At 47.0% G+C, this 27,099-nt stretch overlaps 2 protein-coding genes across 6 annotated transcripts in view; one reads left to right on the forward strand and one right to left on the reverse strand.

Annotated features, from left to right (window-relative positions):
• Positions 1-25,990, forward strand: DERL3 (derlin 3). 2 transcript variants are annotated; one of them, XM_073312826.1, is made up of 7 exons: positions 1-230; positions 2,046-2,111; positions 2,824-2,897; positions 3,524-3,617; positions 6,695-6,890; positions 7,570-7,660; positions 14,190-25,990. In XM_073312826.1, exons 1-7 carry the CDS (start codon positions 138-140, stop codon positions 14,194-14,196), a joined length of 621 nt encoding a protein of 206 aa, XP_073168927.1. In that variant the 5' UTR covers positions 1-137; the 3' UTR covers positions 14,197-25,990. The 2 variants fall into 2 exon arrangements, with proteins under 2 accessions (XP_073168927.1, XP_073168926.1); XM_073312825.1 differs by lacking the exon at positions 14,190-25,990 and adding an exon at positions 8,273-12,587 and having other exon boundaries at positions 3-230.
• SMARCB1 (SWI/SNF related BAF chromatin remodeling complex subunit B1) overlaps positions 11,167-27,099 on the reverse strand; it is a 21,098-nt gene continuing 5,165 nt past the window's right edge. The window contains exons 4-10 of one of the 4 annotated variants that reach the window (XR_012155054.1): positions 24,218-24,347; positions 22,978-23,115; positions 20,558-20,685; positions 19,718-19,884; positions 19,044-19,234; positions 12,199-12,733; positions 11,167-11,559 (exon numbers count right to left, since the gene is read on the reverse strand). Coding sequence is in view for 2 of the 4 variants with exons in the window: in XM_073312823.1 (XP_073168924.1) it covers positions 12,397-12,733; positions 19,044-19,234; positions 19,718-19,884; positions 20,558-20,685; positions 22,978-23,115; positions 24,218-24,347 (1,091 nt within the window). In the remaining 2 variants the exon portion in view is untranslated. Of the gene's footprint in view, positions 12,734-16,190; positions 16,282-19,043; positions 19,235-19,717; positions 19,885-20,557; positions 20,686-22,977; positions 23,116-24,217; positions 24,348-27,099 lie in introns of all 4 variants that reach the window. The other 3 variants (XM_073312824.1, XR_012155055.1, XM_073312823.1) reach the window with 3 other exon arrangements.

Raw genomic sequence — 27,099 nt, forward strand, 5'->3', positions numbered from 1 at the left:
GCGAGCGGAGGCTTGGGGGTGGGGCTGAGCCTGCCTCAGTCGCTGCGGCCGTATGGCTGCGTTAAAGGGGCCGTAGCGCCGTTTGCCGCCGCCCCGGACCCGCCGCTGCAGGCCGGTGCCGGCTCCCCGGCGGCGCCATGGCCTATCAGGGCTTCGCGCAGGAGTACCTGGGGATCCCGGCCGTGACGCGGGCCTACACCACCGCCTGCGTCCTCACCACCGCCGCCGTGGTAAGGGGGCGGCCGGGGCCAGGGGGCCGCGAGCGGCCTCCCGCCGGCCGGGATCTGCGGGAGCTCGCTGCGGCCCGGCCCAGCTGCCCTCCCCGCGGGGGGTATAAAGCCGCAGTCAGCCGCCCGCCCGCCCACGTGCGCGCTGCCGTGTGGACGCGGGCTCTGACACGTTTCAGCCCCCGCCCCTCCGGGCCCGGCCGTGCCGGGCGGGTGCCCTGGGACTGGCGCCTGTGGGCGGGCAATCGGGGTGTGAACGCTCCCGCCGCCAGCCCGGGGGTTACCAGCTCTCCCCAGCCGGCCCCGGGTCGGACCCCTCGGAGGCTCCTTTCGAGTGGACGTTGCTGGGTGTTCTCTGCCCTGCTCACCGGGAGGGGATTTGGGCTGAGGCTGGTCCCTGGGCTGTGTCCTGTACCCTGTGCTCTGCTCCTCAGTGCTAGGGAGGGAGGCAGACGCTGTGCCCGGGACGCCTACCTGCTGGACATTTGGTCTGTGCGTTTGCCTGCTCCTCCTTTCCTGTCTGTGGCAGGGAATGGGATAGTTCAAAAAAGAGCAACAAGATTTTCAATATTCTTCTAGCGCTTATTCCCTAGTTCGAGGCTAAATTCTGCGAATAGTGGAATTGGTGGGCTTGCATTCTGGCTCTCAGCATTTGCATAATTTGCTCTAATTTTCTATTAGCACACACTCTCTTTCTGTCCCACCATCAGCTGGCAGTGAAATCAGTTTGTGACCCGGCCTGAGACAGGGTGCAATATCTAATGCTCTCTGAGGCCAGACTCTGTTAGGAGTAAGATGCTTCAGTAGTCCTGCGTGCAGCTCACCATGTCTTCCCTGAACCATCCTTGCAAATCACCACCTCTTCCCTTGCTGGGTAGGGGTTGGAATGAACAGTATTGTCAGAGGTTGCATTTAATGTCCTTCATGGGATGGCAGGTAGGATGGGTTTGGGAGGGCTGATGTTTTTGCCCGCTCACACACTACAGGTTAGACAAATACCTCTAAGGGCTGGTCTAGATAATACTTAATCCTGTTATGAGTGCAGGGAACTGGACTAGATGACCTCACAAGGTGCCTTCCAGTTCTCCGATTCTATACACAGACACAGTGTTCACCCAAAATCAGAAAACCAAATGGTATCTGCTTGAATAAAGAGCATCAGAGGATGATAAAAAGGGGCTCAGAGAAGCAATAGATACAAGTCGAGCAGCGTGCACGGCAAAAAACCAAAAGAGAATGACTGCTCCATTTATGCAGCAAGTGGCTCATTCCCCACTGAAAACACTTCATACATTTCCACTCCCCCAGTGACAGGGTTCTTTGTGTCTCCAGCAAACTCCACCTTTGTCTCCAAATTGCTCGGACTAAGATCCTTCCATTGAAACAGATTCTGACCATTCCACCTGCATTTGTCTGCTGATCCTTTTCCTTGTTCCTCTGCTGCTTTGTGTCTGTCCTGGCCCCATTCCTCTTTCCCTCAAGCTTCCCGCTTCCAACCTTGCCTGATGTTGTATGCCAACTTCCTTCCCTTCTACCCTCCCAAAAATAAAAAACTACCTTGGTTTGTCAACCATCATACTATTACATAACAACCCTGAGTAGCTGTGCGACCTAATCGCTGTATCCTTTGTCCTCTCCATCCCTCTCTGCATCACTTAATGCTCTCGCTCATGGCATCATGTGTAAAATTAAGTGGCAGGTTTCTTGGTACAAAGTCTGGCATACTCTGGGTGCTGTATAAACAACACTAAGAGCAGCATGACCTGCTTCTCATGTCTCACTCCAAGGTTAAATGGTTGCTCTCTTGGTTTCTTGCAGCAATTAGAATTCATCACCCCTTTCCAGCTGTATTTCAACCCAGATCTGATTTTCAGAAAGTTCCAGGTGAGATTCTTTTCTTATAAGGGGTCAATTTTCCACTGAGTCCTTCATTCTTTTCCTAGCCTGATAATCCAGAGATTTCATGAGCTGGAGCCAGCAGGCCAGCCCAATTTCCCTATTTCCTTATCACCAGGAGCCCTACTAGCCTGGAGGAGCTTCTTTATTCCAGATACTCTCTTGTGCTCTGTCTGGTGGTGAAAGTGGCCGCTGGGCCTTGTGGGACTTTTTCCCACTAGCAGAAGTTTGGAGTTGTGGCTATAGTCAGACAGTAGTGTTTTCCCCACCCTTCTCTGCCCCACGCCACAGTGGGTTCTTTAGGTCCCTTTCCTGTTTTACTCAGATCCTACTAAGACTGTCAATCCAGTCCCCTTTCAAGAAGAAGGTTGGGTGAGATTTATGACCATCTAGTCTCTTGAGGCTGGATGGGGGAAGCTCTTCTTTAGGAAGGAGTCTTGCCTTGGGTGGTGGGATCATAAATTGTCTCTTCCCTTGGGGAAGGTGTGGAAATATCACTCACCAAGGAGGAAAGACTGTCTGGCTCTGAGAGGGTAGATGGAATCCATAGGAGGTGGGTAAGACAAGCATCTAGTTTTGTGGGGCTGATTACTGAACAGGGTAAATGGCTGTATGGAAGCACATAGGTGCGGGGGACCTTCCAAACTGGGGAAGAGATATGGCTGTCCATCTCGTTCTTTTCCTGTCTCTTCTCTTACAGATTTGGAGGCTGATCACGAACTTCCTCTTTTTTGGGCCCTTGGGATTCAGTTTCTTTTTCAACATGATATTTTTGTATCCTTTGGTCTCAGCAGCACTTTCTGCTCCCTTTTCATTTTAAATGTGACTCTCCACTCGCCCACCTTCCCGATCTAGTTGGCTTGTATCATCAGCGGGGCGGGGCTGGGCTGTTGAGTTCCCCTTCCTCAAAAGTCAATTTCCAGACAGGGTCGCTCCAGAGCCTGTTGGTGCCTTGGGATGGGAGATGGCCAAGCTCACTGCTGAAGAGATCCAGCTAGCCCATCACTCATTCAATCTGCCATCCAAAGTACCTGTCAGGCTGGGGCAACCCCCCTTGAGGAATGCCTAGTGTGATATCAGTGAGGCAGGCAATGTTAGCTGCCACCAGAGACTACAGAGCCATACCAGCTCCTGGAACTGTGCTGTCCATGGCCAGTGCAGTGTGGTTTCTGCAGCCACGCTGGGCAGAGGTGACTCACTCTTTCCCTGAGTCTGGTAACACAAGACAAAAGATGAATCTCACTGCTCTGGCTCAGGGACTTGGGCAGCTGGCTGGCAGCTTCCTCTCATGAAACCTCTTGTGGTAGCTTGTTGGCAAACCCCTGTGGTTCAGCCAGTGATGCAGGGCAGCCAGCTGTTAAGTTTCCTATACTGCAAACCCTCTCGTTTCCTGCTCTCAGGTACAGATATTGCCGAATGCTAGAGGAAGGCTCCTTTCGGGGACGGACTGCAGACTTTGTCTTCATGTTTCTCTTCGGGGGATTTCTCATGACAGTATCCTTTGTTTGTTTGAGTAGGTCAAGGCCCTCTGGGCTGCTGTCCTATGACACTTTGTGAATAGGCTGCTAGTCCACTGACTCCTTGTACCAAGGACCTTCTTAAGGTCTTCTGTATGCCTCTCTACATTCTGGTTGGCTTTCCCATAAAGTAGGACAGGTGGCTGCCTAGAGTGGCAAAACTTGGACTGCAGGACGTGAGGCTCATGTTTCCCAAGACAGACAAACTCTGGAGCCACCAGGCTGACAGATGCAGTCTCTGCTCCTGCTTTTCTCACGTACAGCAGCCTCTGTCTGTGCAGGCTTTCAAATGGTGGACTGGCAACTCCACAGGCTAATTCCTTTTGTTGTACACGTCTGTTCGTACTCCCCAGGCCCTGAAAGGATTCGTCTAAGATTTATGCTCCAGCTACAAAAAGTTAATTTTTGTTTCTTCCACTGATCACAGGAGCTCTGATGTATCTGGAGGGGTCACATATAATTTGGACAGGGGGGCAGGATGTTGTGTAATCAGGGATGCAGGAAGCTGTCCGATCAGTAGGCTTCACCGGAAATGGAGTCATATAGCTCTTACCAGATTAAGTAAAAACCTTAAGTAACGTTACTGAGCTATGAGGTTCCTGTTCCCATATCTCTACACTGATCCATGCTGTCATCTGGGAGTGGGGAGAGTTACTGCCCAATAACAGCTCACACTGGAGTGTCTAAGTGATTGGAATATGGGTAATTTAGAGAAAATAGCAGCAATTAAAACTTTTAGCTCCAAGCTTCCAGAGTGCGTGGGACTGACGAAGGAGCTGCCTGCATGTAGCTGAAGGCAGCTTGGCCCTGAATCTTTAGTAGACTGCGTACCGTAAGTCTCTGCACCGTGATGGTATAGCTCATGGGCATGATCAGGGCTACTTCTGATTTTTGTACCTAGTGTGAACATTGTTTTAAGCTTTGGAACCATTTTAAAGTAAGAAAAACATGTCTGGGAAGGACAAAAAACTCCTTCTGCAGAGAAGCCTGCTGCCATCTGTTGCAAGGTGCACTCAGAAGGGTGTTAAACGTGTGTCTAGATGGAAATGAGCTGTATCAAAAGATGCACTTTCCCTAAAGCTGTGTGTATTTTCATATGCAAATGCTGAGCAGACTCCGACATCCAGGTGCAGTGTCTGTAAGTGCTTCGCTAGGCAAATGCCAATGCATCTGTGGTGTCCACACTCTTGACCTGCCAAGACTGAGTCAGAGCCCCTGAGCACAGCAGGGGAAATGATTGGGAAGCCCAGAGTCTCACCTCTGCAAACCTGCAGCTAGGCCTTAGGGCCATTGGCATGTTAGAAACAAACCACCCGTCTCCCTTCCAGGGAAAGGACTCTAATTGAGAAGAGGGTATGGTTTATCTTGGACAGAACTCTCTTGCAGAGGACAAGTGTGAGCAGCTTGGATGCCGATAAATGTCAGGTCCACCTCTTGTGCTCAAAACATGAAACTTAACTTGAAGAAGTGGCCTGGCTGGCTCCTAAGCATTGTAATGGGATACAGAATCTCTCTCCCTCTAGGGCAGCCATTCAGACCTAGCCCAGGGTAGTAGTTATAAGCCTCAGAGCTCTGAAGATGAGTTTCCTCTCAGTCCACATCCCACTCGACCAGTGTCCATGAAATGAAAACTACCGTGTCGCACTAACTGGCATCCTCAGCAAAGAGCAAGGAAGGGCTTCCCATGGATACTGACCTACCTACCTACCCCTCACAGCCTTGGAAGGCAGCTTGGTGTTGAGGGGAGGGCATGGTACAGGGAGCTGGTGGAGATGGCTTCTATTTTGGGATCTGGCACTGACTCACTGGGACCTAGGCAAGCTGACCTCTCTCTGCTAGCTTCCCCATTGGGGGAAAGCAGGATCATTCTACTTACAAAGAGCTTGGAGCTCTTTTGTTGAAGTACTGAATCATGGCGATATTAAAACCACTCCCTTCAGAGCAATGGTGAGGGGCTAATGAACAGCCCCTGCTGCTGCCTCTAAGGGTTTTATAGAGGGCTTGGGGCTCCCTGCTGTCAGTCAGGCTGCTTCCACTAGCACTAAGTTCATGCTCTGTAGATTTACAGGAGAGAATTAACAAAATAGGGTTCTCCTGTGAGCTGAGCAAGTTGGACACTTACCATAGTGGCAATAACCATCAGTTTGGACATTGCTCCTGAAGAGCCAGGCGGTTTTCCAAGGGAATAACCGCTGTTTGTGCTATGCCTGCCCTGGGGTGGAACATGCTCTTCCTCAGCAGAACGGCACGCTGACTAATTCCTGTTGCAGCCACTGTTACGGAGGGTTGGGTGCAAGGCGGGGTGAGTATGGGGGCTGTCTCCATGCACAGGAGAGGGGTGAACTTCTGCAGGATAAAGCTGGTGACTTGTCCGCTCATTTTGCTGTCCAAGTTAGCTGCATCCAGACCGGCCCTGCTCACAGATTCATATGAGGCCTGGGTCTAAGGAGACCTGTCGTGTCCAATCTTCCATCTTGCACAGAGGTTTTCGGCAAAACACTACTAACACCCCTGGAAGCTTAACATCTAGTGATGAAGCCTCAATTCTTGCACCAGGCAGTTTCATGTCTCTTCCAAACTATGGAACACTTCTCTAAGTTCATTAAAGAAAAACTATGTCCAGTGTAGGAATATTGTCCTCTGCTGCAGGGGAGGCCAGTGTCCTGGAAAAGTGGAGGGGTGCTGCAGAAGTGAGGGTGCACAGCCCTTTCTTGCCACAAGCTCACCCCAGGCAGCACAGAGTAGCTGAGGTGTAAATGACACTGATCCAGTGCAGGTTTTGCTACCTGGGGAAGGTGAGGACACAGCACTGGGCAGAGGGATTGGTGTGTCCCAGACCTCATGGAAGGAGTTGCGAGTTGCATGGGCTCTCTCTCACTTATGTAGCGGACTCCAGTACACTGAAATCCTAGGCAGCTGCCCAAGTATCTAACTAATGTGTCAGAACTTCAGGCATTTGTCAGGGGCTTATGAGATTGTCCCATCTTCTGTCCTGCTGCTCTGGGCTGTAGCATAAGCAGAATGTGCTGTTCTCCTTGACTCTGTAGCTCTCAGCTCTTCGGCCTCTTTGCAAGCCTCTTCTTCCTGGGCCAGGCTTTCACCATCATGCTGGTGTACGTGTGGAGCCGCAGGAACCCTTACATCCGCATGAACTTCTTTGGGCTTCTTAACTTCCAGGCCCCCTTCCTGCCCTGGGTTCTGATGGGATTCTCTCTGCTGCTGGGCAATTCTATCATCATTGATTTGTTGGGTAAGAGGACACGGAGCACCCTTTGGAAGGGTGGTGTCTGGGCATGTACAGCTCTCCCAACTGTGAGTCCAGCGGTTTACATCACATGGCCTGGGTTCACTCTTGGTGGCATGCCCTTTCTCAGAGGAGAACAGCTGGCCTAGTCTGATTGATTGATTGCCACAGACACCCAAGTTCAGTCTCACTGTTGAACTAAGTGCACTTTGTATAGCACCTGTGTATTGTGCCCAGGAGGCACCAACGACTAGCTTGGGATGGTGCCACCTATGAATCCACAGCAGAGCTGGCTCTTCAGGAATGGGGATGGGAAGAAAATGTGCTCTAAGCTGACACTCATGCCCCACTCCTTCTGCCCTCCCAGTTCTGTTTTGTTGTCCATACCCCAAGAGTTCTCTGCAGCCATGCTTTACTTTGGAGCATAAAGCACGAGTACATTCAAAGCCAAGCCTTTGCTAAAGGCGACACCCCCCCCCCCACCCTCCTCACACACAGAGTGGTGACTCACACAGGGCTCTCCCAGCTGGGTATGTAGAGGCAATGCAGCTGTCTCCTGGGACAGCTGCTTACAGGTAGCTCTTCTCCTGTCTCAGAACTTCAGCGAGCAGCTAGTTAGCTGCCCTCCACCCCCAGGGAAGAGGCATGTCTGAGGGTAACACTTCTGCCTTCATCTTCTCTACAGGAATTGCAGTGGGTCATATTTATTATTTCCTTGAAGATGTTTTTCCCAACCAGCCTGGAGGGAAGAAGTTGCTGCTCACTCCAGACTTCCTGTAAGTGAAATTCTAGTAATTTTTCCTGGATCCAATGTATCATCTACACCTCCAAGGGTTTTTTTCCAAAGCAAAATAGCTAACCTGCCTCAGTGCTGGGAGACAACCTCAGCCTCACGCGGGCTGGTCATGTCTCCGAGCAGGTTACTAACCAGGCAGTGCAAATGCTGACAGCTGTCCACATGCAACCCTGTCTGTTGTGGAAGGCGCCACATGCCTCAGACTGCTGTCCTAACTGGCAATCTGTACGTGCTCTGCTCCGGCTTGAATGCTTTGACTCAGGCCCCCTTGTTACTGGGAGTCAGGCTTCCCATGGAAGGAAGTGGCCCTTGTTGGACACTTGAGCAATAAGATATTATGGCACAAGGGCAGCTCCAGGCTTGATAACTGAAGTACAGCGTATGGGTAACTGGATCAAGTCGTTGGAGGGTAGACAGGAATGCATAGGCTTTTTCCCTGACTCAACTGAGAACTGTGGAAACCCCCCTGGTGCAATACATGTAGCTGTCCCTGAGAGTAGATTTGGTTCCTAGAAGGGATGGGGTGGCTTTCATCCCTCACACCTAATTCTTACTGTTCACTTCTTTTGGGGATGGGCCTGTTCCCTGCCAGGAAGCTGGTATTTGACACTCCTGAAGAAGATCCAAACTACAACCCCCTTCCTGATGATCAGCCAGCTGCTGACCAAGACCAGAACCAGCCGCCGCCTCAATAGTGGGGGAGAACCTGCTCTTCCCCCACGTGACCAAACTCTTCTCCTTCCTGCTGGACTGATACTGTGCCCTGGGTAGGGGGAAAGCTTTGCCATGGACAGATGCTGTCTGAAGAACAGCTCCAGTCACTAATTTTAGTCTGTATCACTGTTCCTTGGGGATAACTTATTTCCCAAGTTTTTCCTTGGAGTGTCATTTACAAACTGAATGGAATTATGTAGATGTATGTGTACAGAAGTGGTGTAGGGAGGGGGTAGAGGCTAGCCCCTGGCTACAGTAAATCCTACAGCAGCCTGGGCCTCAAATGATCATCCTAGTCTAGTTCTGCTACAGCCATGCTGCGTGCCAAGTCACCTTTCTCCTTGGTATGCCCCTGGTACTCCCTCCTTCCCAAAGGCTCCAGTAGTTGCTTTGTGCCATTGAAGTGCTTGATGCTCTAGGTATTACTCAGATGTAGCAATGCAGCAAACCCTAGGACTGGAAAATCACAGCAGGGAATGGTTCATTGCCTTGGTTCTGCTCCTCTTTCCCCTTCCATTCTCCCAGCTTCTTTACATTAAAGTTTATATTTTTCAAAGGCTGAGCTATGCCTGGTAGGGCAAGAGGCACCCAGGGCTGTTATGCAGAACGGTTATTACTTACACCTAGGAATGAAGCCCTTGCTGAGTGTCAGGGCCTAAGTTATTTCAAATTCAGCTCAAACAAAGGGAAGATGTAGACTAGTGCACTTGCCCAGCTCCAGGAGAGCCCACCACAAGGACAGATGGGAGCTTGAGTGCTGCAGGGAAAGGAAACAAGCAATGCAGGTGCCAGACAGGCTGAAGGAGATGCAGAATATTGAAAGACAGCAGCAAAGCCCTCTTAATGTAAAACACTTGAACAGCTGCTCAGAGCTGAAAGTTTTCCAGTCTCCTCTAATCATGGTACAGTGGCTCATATTAAATTACTGAATTTAATAGTGACAAGGTTTGCCCCTGTACAGCCCAGCAATAACTTTTAGGCCTTATCTACAGCCACCAAGTTGCACTGGTTTAAAAGCCCACTGTATTATACCCATGCAAGTGCCTGTGAATTACATCTGAAAGCTGAACAGTTTTGGATCCACACCAAGTTGAACCACTTAAAGCTGAATAGTGTGTGTGTCTGGACCAGGCCTAAGTATTTCAAAATATAAAGTTTGCATTATGCAGCCACCTTTGTGGGGCTGGCTTGTGTCATAGTGCTTTGCAAGCTTTGCAACCAGAGCCACTAGACAAACACTAACGAGTATCAAGTTAGCAGAAGCAAAATGGTGCAGGAGCCTTAAGGCTCAGGAAGCTCAGCCCTTCACTTAATTCTCTGCAGTTTATGTCAAGTGCTGCTCCCCGAGGAGAGGCTGAAGCCTCCTTACCACAAAGTAGGCATAGTCTTAGTACCCACCAAATGAAAAATCCATTGTAATCAAGCTCCATTCAAAGGGAGGGGAGACAGGGAGATTTACTCATCATTTACATTCTAAGCTTAGCTGTGTATAAATGCAGGTTTTGGCTGTGGGACTCCCCCCATGTTGGAATAACCTGTTGATGAAAGGTAAGAGGCAAAGACTAGCAGTTGATCAGTGTAAGGGTTAAGGCTGCAGTGATAAAGCTGCTGAGTTTGCAAGTTCATGGCTTCTGCAAACTCTGAATTTTTATTCTTCCCTCCTCCCAGACTCAGCTGTTTGAAAGCAAACAGGTTTCTATGAACTGGGGTTGCCAATGTGCAAGACAAAGCACGATAATTCTCATGCTAAAAGGAGATTTCTGACAAAGCTAGAAGCGTGGGTTGATTACGCTGGAATAGGTTTTACAGCCTCCTTTAAGCACACCAGTGTCAGATTGTCAATGTAATCTGTGCTGCTTGCAACATTGTCTCTTGGTTTCCCAGGAGGAGGAGGAGTAGGAGTGCAAGCTCGAGCAAAACAGCCAACAAGCCAGCAGCTTGGCTCTGATTCTATTTAAAAAAATAAAATAAAAAGCTGACCATGTGTATCTTGTTTAAAACAGCCAAATTAAACTCCTCCTGGGAAAGGGCAGGTCTCTGCATTCTCACCAGCTTTCCTGGCCCCAAAGTGTTAATGGCACGTGCAAATACAGCTTTATTCCTGGTGAGAACTTAGTTAATTCATTAGCTGCAAGGGAGGGACTGACTGCACAGGATCATGCACAGTGGCGGCTTTTTACTGAAGGAAAGATGCAATTTCAGCAGAGAGTCTGTAGTCTTACCACCAGTTCTGGGAGTTGAGGTATTCTCCCCAACTTTGGCTTCCAACCAACACGCTCTGACACTAGACAGAGATGAACTTCAAAGCCTACCTGAAGCCATGGACTATACCATGCTCACCAAGCTAACCAGCCATGGTCCATTCACTGAGACATAATTACAGACACAAAGCTAGTTCTGATCACCCTGAGTGCACTAAACAAACAGCTCCTTCATGATCCAGACAGCGTCAGCATTCACTGTGTAGTTCTCATGATCTTCACCATTCCCACCCCAGTGAGTCACAAAGCCCAGTCCTCTGGTAAAAGACAAGGCCTGGGCAGGATTCCCTTTGAAGCTTATTAGATCTATTCCAAATGAGCAGCTAGAGGACAGGACTCCTTACCAGCTGTGAACATCCAGCTCTTGTTGACCTGGGGAGAAAAGAAGGGCTGGAAACAACCCATGAAGCTCCAACAACTCCAGCGTTAGGCCATCGGAAGGCTCAATTGTCAGGAGCCCAAACAATGGGAGCTAGACTCCCATGCATATAAGTTACTGATTCAAACCAACCATTATGCATTCCTTTTATTTTAAAAGTTGTCTTAACAGTGCAACTTGCACGTATACCAAAAAAAAAAAAAAAAATCTTTACTCAGTCCACACACAGGTACATGAGGGCTCTGACAGCTGCCACAGGTCTCGGATGGATAACGTGCTAATGCAACGTTCTAGGCCCATGGCATTAAGGTGGGGGCAGGGGTGGGAGTCAGCAGTACCCTGAACTGCTTGGCAAGTGGAATGTATGTCCTCGTTCTGGGCCAAAAAGATTCAAGACAAACCCCTGCCAATCTCCTAGGTCCTTTTGGGGGAGAGGAGTGGAGACAGAGTCCGTAGGATGAACACCACTGTCATATCGGGGAGGGTTACCAGGCTGGAGCAGTGTTGGCCAAACGTCTCATGCGCCTGTAGGAAGTGAGGGAGAAAAAGGCACAGTAAGTGATTGGGAAATTATGCTTTAGTAGATCTGCCTGCAATGGCAGCACACAGCCCTCCCAGATGCTAAAGGGCAAGTTACTGCACAGTCATAGGGGCTGCTAGACAAACTTACTTGCTAGTTAACACCCTAGCCTGGTTGTACTAATGACTTGAACCACATTGTTATCTGCCCAGCTCCTGAAGACTGTATGGCATTTCTGCCATTGCTGAGAAACCTGGCTACTCATTTCCATGTGTTCTTTCAGCCTGAATTGTGTTTCAACATCCATCAGCCATTGACAGTTCAGCTTTACTGCAAGAGCTTACAGCTCCCGAGTATCAGAATGTCACAGTCTTATCAAATTGAGTATTAAATAACTGGGAGACGGTTTGTTTATCAGATACCAATGGCAGGGACTCCATAGTTTTGAGCAATCCATGGCTGTTGCTTGAACCACTAGAATCTCTCAGTTTTATTATCTACAGTATCTTGGGGAGATAAACCAGGCAGATTTCACTTCACATCCATACAGGTTTGAACAGCTTAAGCTGACCCCGCAGTGCTGCTTTGTAGGTCTCCCCCTACAGGGGTAAAAGCTGCTCTTGTAATCACAACAGTGTTCCTACCTGTGCCAGCCAATAGGCAGAAGTGCAGTTAACCAGGCTGGGGTTTGGAACGTCACTCCTACTTCAAACAGTGCGTCTCCACACATAAAAGGGAAGCTTTGTCAGGATGCTAGGCAGCATGTGGCATTTAGTCTTAAGACTCTTCGAGACCCCAGATATTACTGCACTAGAGAGGAGCGAGCTTTGAGCAGGAGATGGTCAAAATGAAAATGTTAAGACACTTGCAGAGTGATGTGATAACAGTTTAATATCCTGAAGCAAAAGGAGAGAGAAATCCTCTTTCTGGTGTATTGATCTGAAATCCTGCCAGCTGGCTCTCAGCAGAGAAAAATAAAACATCAAAGCTTTTAAAAATTCTATCCTAGAGAGGGGCCAGAATGAAAACTGTATGAACGGGCAGCACCTTGTGTTTCTGTCTTGGTCTCGGATCTTCTTCTCCATCTCCGCGTCCGTCAGGGTTTCGAGCAGAGGGCACCACTGGTCAGCATCACCTGTGTTGCGAATGGCGATCTCTACAGTTGGCAGAGGGTTCTCACTAAAGCACCAGGTCAAGACAAAAAACAAAATTCAGCCAAATCTGAATTGCAACAGCCAAGACACACAGACCTTTTGCTCCCCTTGGGCACTGCCCCAGAGCTGAGATGGGAGGGGTACTCAATGGTTCTCCACTCTGGCTGGGTACTCATTCTTACAGCTGCTTGGTACAGTCTGGTTCCTGCCCAGTAGACAGATAAGCTATAGTTCCTGGAGCCTGGAATTGCCATGAATCTAACTATTTCAAAGCCATCGTCTCTTGTATGCATCAGTGTAAGGGGATTCATCAAAGCAAACACTGAACAAGTCCTCCTTATTTTAGAAAGTTTTGGCCGTCAGGAGGCATATGACCAATATTAATAACAACATGAAGACTGCAGTTTAAAGAGCCATGCAGGTTTTGAATGCCAACCACAGTCTCAGTAGATTTCCCCTCTCTGAAGGCTCACTATGTAACTGGCTAATGGACATACGACATTCAGGCTGAGTGATCACAGACTAAGGAAAAGATCATACCAGTTTATGAATGCTGAAAGCTTTGTCATATCCAAGGGGACATTCATGAACTGGGAGAGTACCCTGCCTGCTCAGAAATGTGGCTTCCTGAGGTTCCTGCCAGCATTTCTGAGGCCATGTCTACACTTACCAGGGATCAAGGCTGCTGTGATCAATGCATCAGGGGTCGATTTAGTGGGTCTAGTGAAGACCCACTGAATTAACTGCAGAGTGCTCTCTGGTCCCACCGGAACAAGAAGAGTAAGGTAAGTTGACCAGAGAACGTCTCCGGTCGACACAACACAGTGTAGACACCGCAGTAAGTTGACCTAAGTTATAGCGTAACTCAGGTCAAGTTAGTCCCATAGTGTAGACAAGGCCTCAGGCTATGCAAACTGCAAGTGGGGTACTGTAATTCTGAGTTGCCTAGTACAAATGCTCTTTCTTCACAGCCTTTGGCAACTCCTTAGGTTCATAAGACCTGGTGACAATAAACTCTCCCAATCTTCCACTGAAGAGCAACACATTATTACAATTGAATCTAGAGACCCTAGTCATGGATTGGGTTCCGTTGCACTAGGTATTCTACAAATGTACTGAATAAATGACAGTCCCTGACCCAAAGAGCTTAGTCTGCTAGTGCAAGTTAAACTAGTCTGCTATGAGCAGCTACACCATCACATGCTTACAAAGGGGTCTTCACTATCCCTTTAAGAATTAACTGGTACGGCCCCTTGTGCTTATGTGAGTGGCTTCTTAAATATTGAGGAGCTGGAAATGCAGTGAAGCTACAGGCAAGTCTCAGTGTAAATATTTGGTTCAAATTTTGAAAAAGTGTGTGTGTGTGTGTCTGTCCATCACAGGTGCACACGGCCATGTCTGACCCCTCCCACAGAGACACCACCACACAGGGTAGGATCCTGTCACTTACATGCAGCTAATCCTAGCTCTCTGATTCACAGGACATAATTCAACTGCTGATCACCATGGAAATGGGTTGTCTGCAGCAAAGCTGTTGATCGAGAATGGCAAACCTTTAGCTAACCCTCCAATAAGATATTAATCCAAGGCCTCCTGGGAGGATGCCTCACTTGAATCTACTTCTGGTATGTCTGATGCCCATTTTAGCCACTCACCAAGAACACATACCTCAGCCCAGCCTGCGAGCATTGCTGTGTGTTCCAGGGCCACCTGCTAAATCTTAGCTGTGTATTCAACTAGATGTTTAAACTGCTCTTGTTTTTCTCGCACACTTACCCCTTTGGGGCTGGTTAGATGAAGTTTCCTGAAATACATTTGTGCTACCAAGTGAGAGGAGAATTTGAGGGCCTGATTCCGGCTCACACCCGCACAAGTCAACAGACTTCAATGGGGCTGCAAGACTGGGCCTAAGAGCATAATTTCAGCACAATCTTAAACTGGATCCCACATTTCCATGGACCGGCAGGAGTCAGAGAGAGGAAGGGAATCTACACTCTTGTGACAACACCTCAACTTCTCAAGGGCACAATGCTTGCTGCTGCCAGGCTGGAGGAGTGGCAGAGGGGATACTCCCAGTGTAGGAGGCCCTGTGTAATGCACCATCAGCTGCATAATTTTTAGTGAAGTGAGAGGAAGTTTTGACCTTCCCCATGCCCCGGTCCAACCCTCAAGTGACAGGCCGAGGTAACATTCACATGTGGCAGGGTCCATACAGCCAGCTGTGCAGGGTGACACTTTCTACTGGACACAAGGATGACCCTAAGGCATGGAGTGTTTGGTGTCTGGTAAAATCAGCTCCTTCCGTTGGATATTCAGATGGAAGCTCTTTGGGCCAGGGAGCTTATTTGTATAGGGTCACTATATACTGAATAAGTCATGGGGACAGGAGAACTTGTTGGGTCCTATTTCAGCCTCTTAAAAATATTTTCATATACCTTACTATAGAAATAGTTCTATCTAGTGGCTCTCAGCCCTGTACTGCTATATCATGTTTCTTGGCTCTCTCCTTGTTTTGCACTGACAGTGCTGACCAGCAAAAGCAGAATCCCACCGAATTACATGGTTTCAGCTCTCCCTCAGATGATTAAGATCTGCGTGACTCCTCAGACTCTTGGCAGTCCCTGGAGATATTAAGGCTGTTCTTTTGATACTGCTACAGCAGACCCTTCTCCTACATCACTGGAATGTCTCTCTTCAGCAACCACCACTACTGTGGTTTGGGAATTCAGGAACTAACCAACCACAGAACCCAAATATCATTAATCACAAGAAGGTTTCAAAGCCACTCCTCTGCCGGAGGAGAAGCAGAAGGAAGAGGACATTTGTACTAAGAGAAACAAAACAAGGTTTTAATTAGTGTTTTTTTAAACAAGAGATGATGTCTAAGTATTGATGATTACTTTGTTCTGCTGGGGCCTCCTTTCCCACATTCCTCTCCTACCAGCAGCCAGCACTTTGATTTCATTGTTTGCAATAAGGTTCCTTTATCTTTGACAGGAGGTTTGAAGTCTACCTATTGCAATCATCCTCTATGTGCAAACTCTCCTTAATAATCAGGGCCATGCAGAAGTCCTTGGTAAACTGGCTTTAACAAGCCAGGGTGTGAAGTCACCTCTTGGGACCACAGGCTGGTATTATATCAGAGCATCCATGGCAAACTAAGCACTGTCTGAGAGAACAGCATTTGTTATAAGCTAAAATGACTAGAAGGGAGGTACATTTTCATATCAGGCAAGCAACCTCCTGAGGGAAAAAACCTAACTATCTACCTGCAAATAGCCTCCATCCTAACCAGGTCACCTGTGATAAATGGGGAAAACACAGGTATATTAGAAAAGCCTTTTGGTACCTATGCAGGTTCATAGGGCCCCTCTGAAGCACTAAGGGACAAGAACTAGGAAGAGTGACCATCTGGGAATGCTAGTCTCCACTGGATATGGGATACACTGTAATGGGGTGGGCAGAAGGCAATTTAAACTTACTCGTAAGGAATGAAGCAGTAGCGTTTGGGTTAATCCAAAAGAGGACTTCTGTCCAACAGTGACGAGCGGGCTCTCCTCTTTACTTCAGGAACTGTCACAAGTATAAGCCAGGAGGGAGATACAGAGAAGAAAGCTTGAACTCCCAGCTGTGCTCGCCAGCACATATTGCTAAACCAGCAAACGGTCCCCCTACCCTGGTTGCTTTCGAAGAGTTTACTCCCCAGTGTGGCCAGGATAAAACTATTCCCAGCACCACTGCACAGAGCTCGAGACGCACTTCCACCCAGTCTCAGGGACTGCACCTACAGTTAGGAACACACCTGTGACTCTGCGTTGGTGGAGGCTGTAGTGTAGACATGCCTAGGGCATTTTTTCCATTATGTCATACAACTCTACTGAGAGGGGGTTAGAAGACAGTGGGAAAGACACTAGATTCCGGTCCATATTTCAGCTTTTCTAGTGTGGACAAGACTAAAAGCACTTTTGGCAATGGCGCCAAAAATGGTTTGGTCCCCAGCCACATCAGCTTTCACTGACAAAGGAAGGTATAAGTCACGCCCTGAGATGCTAACAGAGCAGAAACGCCGGCAGCAGGACAAGCACACAAGCTCTAACAATGAGACTGTACTCTTGCTTAAATCCATAACTACAAACTCCTCTCCAGAGAGGCAGTTCTCCACACTTAAGCAGAGAGGATTTTATGTTTACCTTTGGTTCACACTGAGTCTCTTACAAACATTGCTTTGGCAATAATTTTGGAATTACACTGTTTCTGGGGACCCCACTGGGGTATATTCTTGAAGGAAAGCGAACTGAGAAGTGCCAAGGGGCAGATGAGGAGTAAAAAGCAGCTGGCCTACAGCACTCCGGTGCTCCATTTCCAAAGGAGGCTGCCACGATGCTGGTTGTGGACAGTCGTGAATATACAAAGACCGTGGAGAAAGGCAGAGCAAAGGACAGAAGGTTACAGTGATACAGACATATGCTCATGGTGCCAAGAGTACTAACTGGCTGGGGCTCTTCTAAAATAATGAAAGCTGACTGCTAACTCCTGACTACAGCAATTTATTAAACCACAATGTGAACTATAATAATCCTACACACTCTCAGGATTGCCTCTTATACAATAAACAGGTCAGACTTGCAATCTAAGTGCCAGCAGAGTAATTCTATGGACTAGCCTCCTACTTCTACCATAACTCTATCTCCTGTTTTCTGCTTCTATGCTCCCTCCCCCAGCCCAGATCGACCTCTAAGCATTGCCCGACCCTCCAATAAAGGGTTGGATGCGGTTTCTCTTCGAACCCCTGGAGTGTACCATTGTGATGGCCTGAAATGGCCACAGGGAATTACTAAAAGCCAAAGCAAGGCATGTCCTTTCCCCCAGCCACTGCTGGCCCCGCAAATCATCTCACCTTCACAAAGTATCACAATGCACAGAGTTTAGTCTGCCAGGCCAGCCCAGAGACCAGCTCATTAATGCATATTCCCAACTTGCACACTTGTAATATATTATAATGAAATACATTAAGGATAAAAACCATCCATATACTAATTCACCACAGACCACTACATAATACAACTGGAACCTATTACTGTCAGAATGCATAACCTGTCTCCTGGTGATAAGTAAATCCTGTACATGCTGCAACCCAGCTACAAAACGCAGGTCTGGAATCACACCAGTTTTTATTCTGGCCAGTGCAGGGCATTACAGTTACTGTTTAAATCAACATTAAGCTTTGAAAATACTTAAGACCGGTTCACGAGTCAACGTGATACAGGGAACACAAATGGCTTGGAGGCCTCTCGAAAACGGTATCAGTATGTATGTTATGAAAGGAGAACATGATTAAAGGGTTCATATTTTCTGTATGAAGAAGATGAAACAATAGCTGTTACCCATTAGCTATAACAAAAGGCTGTAATGTGGTAAGAGCTGATATTTCAGTATCACAGAATAGTGTTGCCTGGAACAGTTACAAACTGTACGTAACACCCCCAGCGTCTCAACGCAAACGGCACTTAGGGAATGAAGCAGCCATTTCTAGTCTTTTGGCTCTATTTTAAACCAAAAGATACTTGATGTTTTGAATGGATGAAGCAGATTCCTCAAGTTAGCCAACCACCAAGAGCCTCAGGGTATGAATGAGACACAGGCCTGAGGGGCAGCATGCAGAGCCAGGCTTCCCTAGAGTTTGTGGTATTTGCACTGGTCCCATTCCCAGCCCCAGTAAAGCTAAACTCCATGCTCTCCAGAGTCAGCCTGCATGTTACATCCAAGTGAGGCTATGCTCCATTTCCCCAATGCAGGCACCAATTCTGAAATTAGCTTACATCAGTGAGGACGGCATTGAAATAGCACCTCTCCCAAACAGCCTCAGCACATTTACACCTTGCCCTCCCAGCCACCCAGCAACACAGCCTGTGAACCACACAAGAAAGTGGGAAAGAGGGAAGAGTCTCTGCAGGGTTCCCAATAGGGTACCATAAAGGACCTGCCACCACCACGCAGGAAATGGCCTTTACATAATATTGGCTTTTGGGAATTCCTTTGATTTGTGTTACTAAGACATTTACATGAAAGGAATATCTTCACTGCTTAGGAGTTCATTTGCTTCTTCCTCCTCTGATAAACCTCTCCACAGCAACTAACTTATGTCAAAGTGAGGAGGGCTTCAGGTGACAGAAGGACCACATGAGCTCAAGAAGCCAAAACCTTGTTTCCATGCAAGCATCCTTAAGAAGAGCAGAGTAGGAACCAGAGTGTGGTACATCAGCAGGATTGTCTCCCAGAGAATCTCTTCCACAAGGAGGCAGCTATTTAACAGATAAGACTACAGTGTTCTGTACCTGAAGGCATAAGTCTTCTGATGCCAGCTCAGCTGTCCCCGAATGCTGTAAGCGATGGTGGTGACAAATTCCCCACCGAGCCCAAGCTCTGAACACAGCTTCAGTGCAAACTTCTCCGGAGAGTTCTCCTTCTCCGACATGTCCCATTCAAACTGATCTACCAGGGAAATGTTCCCCACGTGGATATTTAGCTGGACACAATGCCATAAACACAAGTCAGATTTGTTTGCATCTCAAATGCTCTTACACATATCAATCTCTTGCATTACCTTGTCATGGTCATGCTTATTTAATGCGGAACGTAAAGTTCAGGGGCAAGGAAGATAAAAGGCTGAACCAATTCCATGCATTTCTAGAACTACTGTATTTGGGTTCTATACTGCCATTAGTGCTAGGAAACCCAAATGTGTGAGGACTTCCAGCGCTCCTCCCCAAAATCTGACACTGTTCCTTCCCCCACGGAACTCCTATTACATCGTCATCTCAATTCCTGGCACAGGACAGCAGTGTGCAATAGTCTGCCACCAGGGCCTCAACACAGAGGACAGAGATGCGATCTAGACACAGGACTGGGAGCCAGGAACTCCTAGCTTGAGGAGCCCACGTGCTTTTCCTTCCCCAAACAGCCTTCTACAAAGTAAGTTAACCGAGGTCATGCCTTCCTTCTTTATTACCTTAATAATAACTCGTTGATCTGATTGGTCCTCTAGGATACTGTCAGTTGGATAAGACTCAATCTGTTGTCGAATTGCAGAGGCAATGGCAGGGACAAAGGTCAGAGGATTCAAATCCAGGTCATCACAGAGAATCTCCGAGAACATTTCTGGGGTCATTAGCTTTTCTGATGGAGGTGAAGAAAGGAAAACCAGTTTAATTAGAACAAGCCAGTATTCCCAGTTAATTCAGTCAGGGCTTACAGCAATTAGAATCTTCCTCTCACTAACTGATTACAAGGCATAAGGCCTCTGCTGTAACCTACCATACAGAGGGAAATCTTAACTAACCTCTTACTAGAAAGAGTCAAAGGAAGTTTTTAGACTCTGGTTTGTAAGGACATAAAAATCTACAAACTTTGACTTAAGGAATGGACAACATTTACTATTTGGTCCTATGGAAACAATGTAGCTGCAATCTAATACAATACACAGGTGAATGAGATTATGGAGATACAGGCTTTCTGTGCTTTTATATTTGTATCTCATCTGAATACCACATGAGATCAGAGACACTGGACTGTGGCATCACTGAATCAGGTGTGGAGAACAGGCCAATTACAAAAGATGGCCTCAAATTACACATCCCTAGAGCTCACTGCAACAAGCAGGAAGGACACATGATACAGGATGAGACATGACAAATGGAATCCCAGTGAAATGTGAGGCCTTGACAGCTTTGCCAGTGTGTGGCAGGGGATGGGTGGATCTCTCTCAAAAATAAACAAATAAATAATGCTATTGTATGGATGCAACTGAATCTCTCCAAGCTCCTTAGACAAGACTTGGCTGCCTACATACCATTCATGTTCCACGTAAAAGCATCTCTGAGTTTCTGCCCATCGATTTCCATGTCCAATCGGATTGGAACGAGAACCTCTGGCTGGGATGCATTCTCATGGATCACTGCCGGGTCATGGTCATCAAAGCTGAAAACAAACCATGACAACACACAGCGTTGGACACTGGTAGAAGGTACACTAGCATCCAGGAGAAGAGACAGGATTTACCAGGCATACCTCGCTCTGATAATCACAGCCTTTGGGTGGGCTCTAAAACATAAACTTACACGTCCAAGGCAACAATGGACCTTGGGTTTCATTTTCACCTTTAACATGTCTGAGATAAAAGAATATGCTAGAGAATACAGTGAGGAAGTTCCTCGAGTTAATTTGCATGACTGGCTCCCTCTGAACTCTTCAGATCAAGTGTTCTATGGAAGATATAAAATCATCATGAGTCATAGCAGCTGGACAATGTTGCAGAGAAATTAAAGTTACTGAAATATTTGCACAAAGGCAGTAAAATACATATCTAGTACGATGTAGGGGGACACAATTTGACTTGATCTAGCAGCTGGAGCTTATGCTCTAATAAATTGGTTAGTCTCTAAGGTGCCACAAGTACTCCTTTTCTTTTTGCGAATACAGACTAACACGGCTGTTACTCTGAAACCTGTCTATGTGATGTGATGTGATATTAATGATCATTCAGTGGGATACACAGCTCCTCTCTTCTAGGCCACGGTGTTCAACTTCAGAACACATCTTTAGCAAATGAAGGCCATTACTACTGTGTGGCTGGTTAGTGGCCTACGTGAATGGAGCAGTAGTCTCAGTCCAGTGCCCAGAGTACAGGTGTGCACCTCACAACCACCACCACAATTGGCATCCTTATTGACAGTCCTAGCACAGTTACCAAGGAGTGGATAGGAAATGAGAGTGAGCTGCTCTCCTCACTACTGAGGATGGCCCTTCCTGAGACAGGGTGGAGGCATAGCAGGGGGCAGCATGGGAAAGCTTGCACGGCCACCTGTGCAGTGTCCTATCAAAAACCAGTAGATTTGCATCCCGGGCTGTCCATCCAGCACCTTCCACGAGCACTAGATGAAACAAGTTTAAAAAATTAATGTTACCTGATTCTTTAGTGGTTATTGATTAATTAGTAATTAATTGAAAATCAATTATAAAGAGCAGTGTCTGGTTGGGAACCCTGATGTGCACAAGGAAGGCACTCACGCCAAAGGCAAAGCAAAACTTTATGCACTTTTATTAGCACAATAAGTGAGGACACAAAAAGAGCAACAGTATAGAGTTAAGGTATCATGTATCATACGTCACAGAGACTCACACCCTTTCTTGGGATCTGGTGGTAAGAGACAGGTGGTTGCCTACAAGGGTCTTACTCTGTCCCTGGCATGTCAAACAAGTCTGATGGTCCAAATCTCACCTTACATACATGTGGTCTGGTCAATTGTAGGGCCTAAGGGCTGTCATGAATATTCATACAAATACCCAGCCTCCCTTGTCCGTATCTGACTTCCTCACCCCAATAATGTTGGGGTGTCCTTATCCTATAGGGCAGTATATTAATTATCATCACATACACCAATTTGTTGCCAAAGCAAGTTTGTGGTTAAGCATCTGCCAACATTTCGATCCTAAACTAAACAAGCCTAGTACTAGTTTAAATGTCCCTGCAGTTACCAGCTATCATTTTGCATGGACTTCCCCCCCTCCCCCAGCACAATATTCCCAGTTCCCCAAAACTCAGGGGGACTGTGGGGCCACTTATTTATGCTTAAGTTCATAGGCCTCAAATCCTTATGTTAACTTAAGTTAATGCCTTACAGGATACAGGCCTATAGGTTCTTTCAGTTACTGCTAAACAGAATGCTAAGCTAGCTCTCTGGGCTCCACACACATTTCAGAACACCATTCTGTCTCTACGGATGGCTGCAGACCTGACAGTTCTGAGACAGGCAGAAGTGGTAGAAACACAGACCAGCAAGGGAGGTCAACCCTAGAAGTGCATGAAATATTAAAAACCAGGGAACACACATTTTCTGCTGCCACTGAATTTTCATCATATGGGGTGAAATTCACCCCATGCAGAGGCCAGTGCAAGGCCTGTGTGCCACTCAAACTCCCTGAGGCATTAAATGGTGCAAAGGCCTAATGAATGGCACCTCATGTACTCCGCAGGGGCAAATTTCACCCAGGGGGCATAAGTACTTAGCTTCAAGTAGCCCAGTTTAACCAAGAGTGTCTTAGTTTTGGGACAGCTGGGTCTTTATCACCAAGTATAACGTACAATTTTAACAGCATCAACAAACCCTGTACAAGTCAATACAACATCCCTGCCGCCTCAGAGCCATCCTCTAGACAACTGTCATCATGCAGAAACACTCAGCAGTTTCCAACAGCAGGTGACTGACTCACCAGAGCGGGAAGGTTCTCTTCTTATCCCTGCCCATGCGGTTTCTGTTGATGGTTGTTGAGCATGGCACAGCATCGAGGTGATGAGAGCTGTTGGGTAGGGTTGGCACCCACTGGTTATTCCTTTTTGCCTTCTGCTCTCTGAAGGAGGAGATTTAGTGTTAAACTTGAGGTTCCAGCACTAAATATTTCCATTGTCATTATTTACGGTATGGTCATATATACAACTCTAAGCCTGATCGCAGGCTCCTGCAATGGTAACCTGAAAGCTGCATGGTGCATTTGTTCCATTCATAAGTCTCCAATTGTCTGGGTGGAGAAATCCCCACCACAGCTGGGAGAGTGTGGGGCTGGCCTTCTGGAAAAATAGTTTTAGCCGTCTGATGATACTTGGCCCTTCTACAGTACTCACCTCAGATGAGCTCACAGCACTTCATTTAACATATACCACTGTTCCAATTCATTGGCCAGCTTTTTCTGTTTGATCTCTCTTTGTTTTAATCTATCCCCACCAGTCCTTTTTTGCCAAACAAAGACTCCATTGACAGGACTTATTGCCTAAGTAATCCTACTTTGCCCTTCTACAATGCTTCTTATCCACTGTTCTCAAAATGTTTTACAACCTTTAAATTATATCCTTACACTACCCCTCTAAGGCAAGTCAATTTGCAGATAGGGAAATTAAGGCACAGAAAGGTTCAGTGACTTGCCCAAGGTCAGGCAGAGCCAGGGGTTGAACCCAGAGTCCCAACTCTTAGCGCACCAAGCTCTAACCATTAGGAAGCACTCCTTCCCTTAATTAAGAGACTATCATTGTCTATACTCTATTTTTTCCCCTAGCAGAGAAATTCTACAGCCACATGCACCATTTTTAAATACCAGAACAACATTTGGATTGTGTTCATTTAAGTGACCTCTGGAGTGTATAACTTTGTCTGTCTTACGCCCAGACGGTGCACAATGTGGGTGTATTTTTCCCCAGAACATACACTAGAATCTGGGATGAAACAGTCCTAAGGTCAGCAACGTCATCAAGTTCCAAGGTACATGTATGCCAGAAATCAAATTCTTCCATAATAAAGATTTTCATTTAATGAAACAGTGATTAACATTAGCAATGTTAGGGAACACAGAAAGCAATAGATACCTCACTAAATAATACCCGAGGTTTATAGTTTGACAGGGTAGAACAGCTCTTCCAATCACTTCCACTCTGATCCTAGGCCTCAGCAATGTTTATTACCTGAGGTAGGTGGGAGGCTCTGTGCTGATAGACACTGCCTTGTATTTCTCATCATTTCCATCCAAGATCTCTTCCACTTCAGAGGCTTTCAAGAGAGTCACACTAGTGGCTAGTGTCGTATAACCATGATCTGTGACCAGAAAGCATGTAACTGGTTAGCCTTTGAAATATTGTCAATCGTGGTACTAATTAATGATTCTGCTGCTGGGGATAGGCAATGTTAACGTCTGCCGAGAGCCTCTAAAAAAACTGAGTAGCTTGGATTCCTTCATCTTATTCCTTTAAAGCACTTCATTTTAGAGGAGTTTGACCTGTCATTGGAGCACTCAGTGCACAGGGAGTTGTGGGCAGGAGTGGACCAGCAGAATTTCACAAGAAGCACCAAGAGGTCCCAGCCCCGTTGTGCTAGGCGCTGTACAAGCATAAAGATAGTCCTTGCTCCAAAGAATACACATTCTAGTTCTGGAGCCAGTTCAGCCAGGAGAGGCAAGTTTGATTTTCTTTGGTCGTGTGACAACCAGGCCCAGTCCCCCGAAGGGGAGAACAGGGGGCTTGAACCCCAAAGCATACACTACTGAATCACATGGTTGTATATAATGTTACTGTCATATTTTTATATACAAGTAAGGTCTTTTATTAAAGCCTGTAAGGTTCTGACCTTGATGGTAATTTGAGATATGTATACAGACTGGCTATGAATCTATGTATTTGCAAATATAAAAGTGTACTCATAATTTGTGCTACAACATTCAGCTCACAACAGTAAGTTGGTTAATCAGGCAGGGAGGAGCTGCCTCCTTAACCAGATGAGACTACGTCCAAGCATCCACCATTGTCACTTCCGGGGTTGTACAAGGGTAGACTATTAAAGTTAGTGGAAAGACACTAAAATGGAAAAAGAAAACCCCAGTCTTGGAAAACTAAGGAGGGAGATTCCCTTGATCTGGACATCCATGCATCACCAGTCTGAGGCCTGGTCTACACTAGGAAATTACGTTGGGATAACTAAGTCATTCAAAGGTGCGAAAAATGCATATGAGCAATGCAGTTAAGTCAACCTAACCTCCGGTGTAGACAGTGCTAGGCTGATGAGAGAATTTTCCCATCAACCTAGCTACCACCTCTTAGGTAGCTAGACTCTCTCCTGTTGGCATAAGTAGGGGCCTCACTGAAGCAGCATTGTAAGAGTAGACAAGCCCTGAAAGGAAAATGCTCTCTCTTTTTAAGCGTTTGCAAGGTTAAGTAAAAAGCAACCAAAAACTGAGGGCCAGAATTGAAGCAGGGTCCTGTGGGTGACACACTGGCTCCTTTCTAGGCCAGAGGGCACATTGAGGCACTGGTCAGAGGCAACAGGTAACCTGTATTAGAAATGGGAATTTAGCTAATATAGAAGTGTAAACCTGAAACTGCACCTTTATGTTTATTTTCTGTGCAACTTGTGTTTGCTTTTCCTTGCTATTTCTTTCTCTCTCTCTTTTTTTTTTTTTATTATGCAAACCTTTTATTTGTACCCCCAAAAGGTCTCTAGTGCAAACGTTGGGGGACATTCTCCACACAATGAACTGATAACTAGGGAGCATGTTTCACTCAGTCAGGGGCAACGAACTAGAGGGGAAGAGTCCAAGAGTCTGGTAGTTAAGAACCCGGGGTAGATGGATTTGGGAAGATTCAGGCCCAGAAAGCTGGGGAGGTCACCCTGCAAGGAATAACTAGGATGGTGGAAGCCAGGGCAAGACCTTGATGATTGTAGGGCGGATACTGGGGTTAGGGGTCTGAGGTGATGTCTACACTACAAAGAAAAACCTGCAGCAATGGTTTCAGAGCCTGGGTCAATTGACTTTGGCCCCCAGCGCCGAGGCTGCAGGGCTAAAAATAGCAGCATAGGAGTTTGAGTTCAGGCTGGAGCCCAGGCTCTGAAACCCAGCAAGGGGGAGGGTTTTGGAGCCTCAGCTGCAGCTCCAGCAGTAACAGCTACACTGCAGTTTTTAGCTCTGCACCTGGTCAAGTGATCTGGGCTCTCAGACACCATGTCACAGGTTTTTCTCTGCAGTATAGACATACCCTGAGCCATAGCAGCAGAGTATTAAGGCACCCAAGGCTGCAGGGCAGGTGCTGACAGAATCCCTTCCTGGTCTGGGTGATCCCCAAAATGTCACAGTAGATCTTATTAAAATATACCACAAAGAAGACACTGCAACCCCCCTATGATGTGAAATGGAGAAATAAGACCCAGAAAATAAGACCAGTGAAAGCTCTGAAGGGCTGGTTAGTGACGGTGCAGCATGGCACCATTTACAGATGACAGCAAAACTGCTTGTGCTAAAACAACTGCTTATGTAAAGACTCTGCTACAAAGAAAGAAGGGGCTAGTTGTGCTGCGGGCAGAAACTGTGATAGTTCCCCTCACACATCCCTACCAATGTGCCTCAGGGATAACCAACTCTAACTCTGCTAGGCAGTGCTGGGCATCATGAGCAGACCAAGAACTGGGCTGTGGCTCCATAACGTGGACAAGAGTCCACAGAAAACAGACTGAGGCTTTTACCAAATACACATGAACCCAGTGCTTCCAGAGTGGAAGACTACGATCCATTATTTACAGCATCAAGCAGGTTTTTTTGAAGGACAAAAGGAAGAGCTCCAGGTTATTTTAGTAAAGAAGAAAGCTCAGTGTTCCTGAAAGAAAAAAACTACACAGAAATCCCCAGGTGAGATTTCTGGGTGAGAAATCCCACTCATTAAAATAAGTGTCAGAGCTACATCTAAGGTGCAGTCTATTAAAAATATGACTTCTGGCCAGGAATTCCCACTAGACACAAGAAATCCTACTAACCTGCTTTTCTGGGACTCAGGACCATAACCCACCAACAACGCAGAGACAT

The sequence above is a fragment of the Lepidochelys kempii genome, chromosome 15 (assembly GCF_965140265.1).
Source record: "Lepidochelys kempii isolate rLepKem1 chromosome 15, rLepKem1.hap2, whole genome shotgun sequence".
Lineage (NCBI taxonomy): Eukaryota > Metazoa > Chordata > Testudines > Cheloniidae > Lepidochelys > Lepidochelys kempii.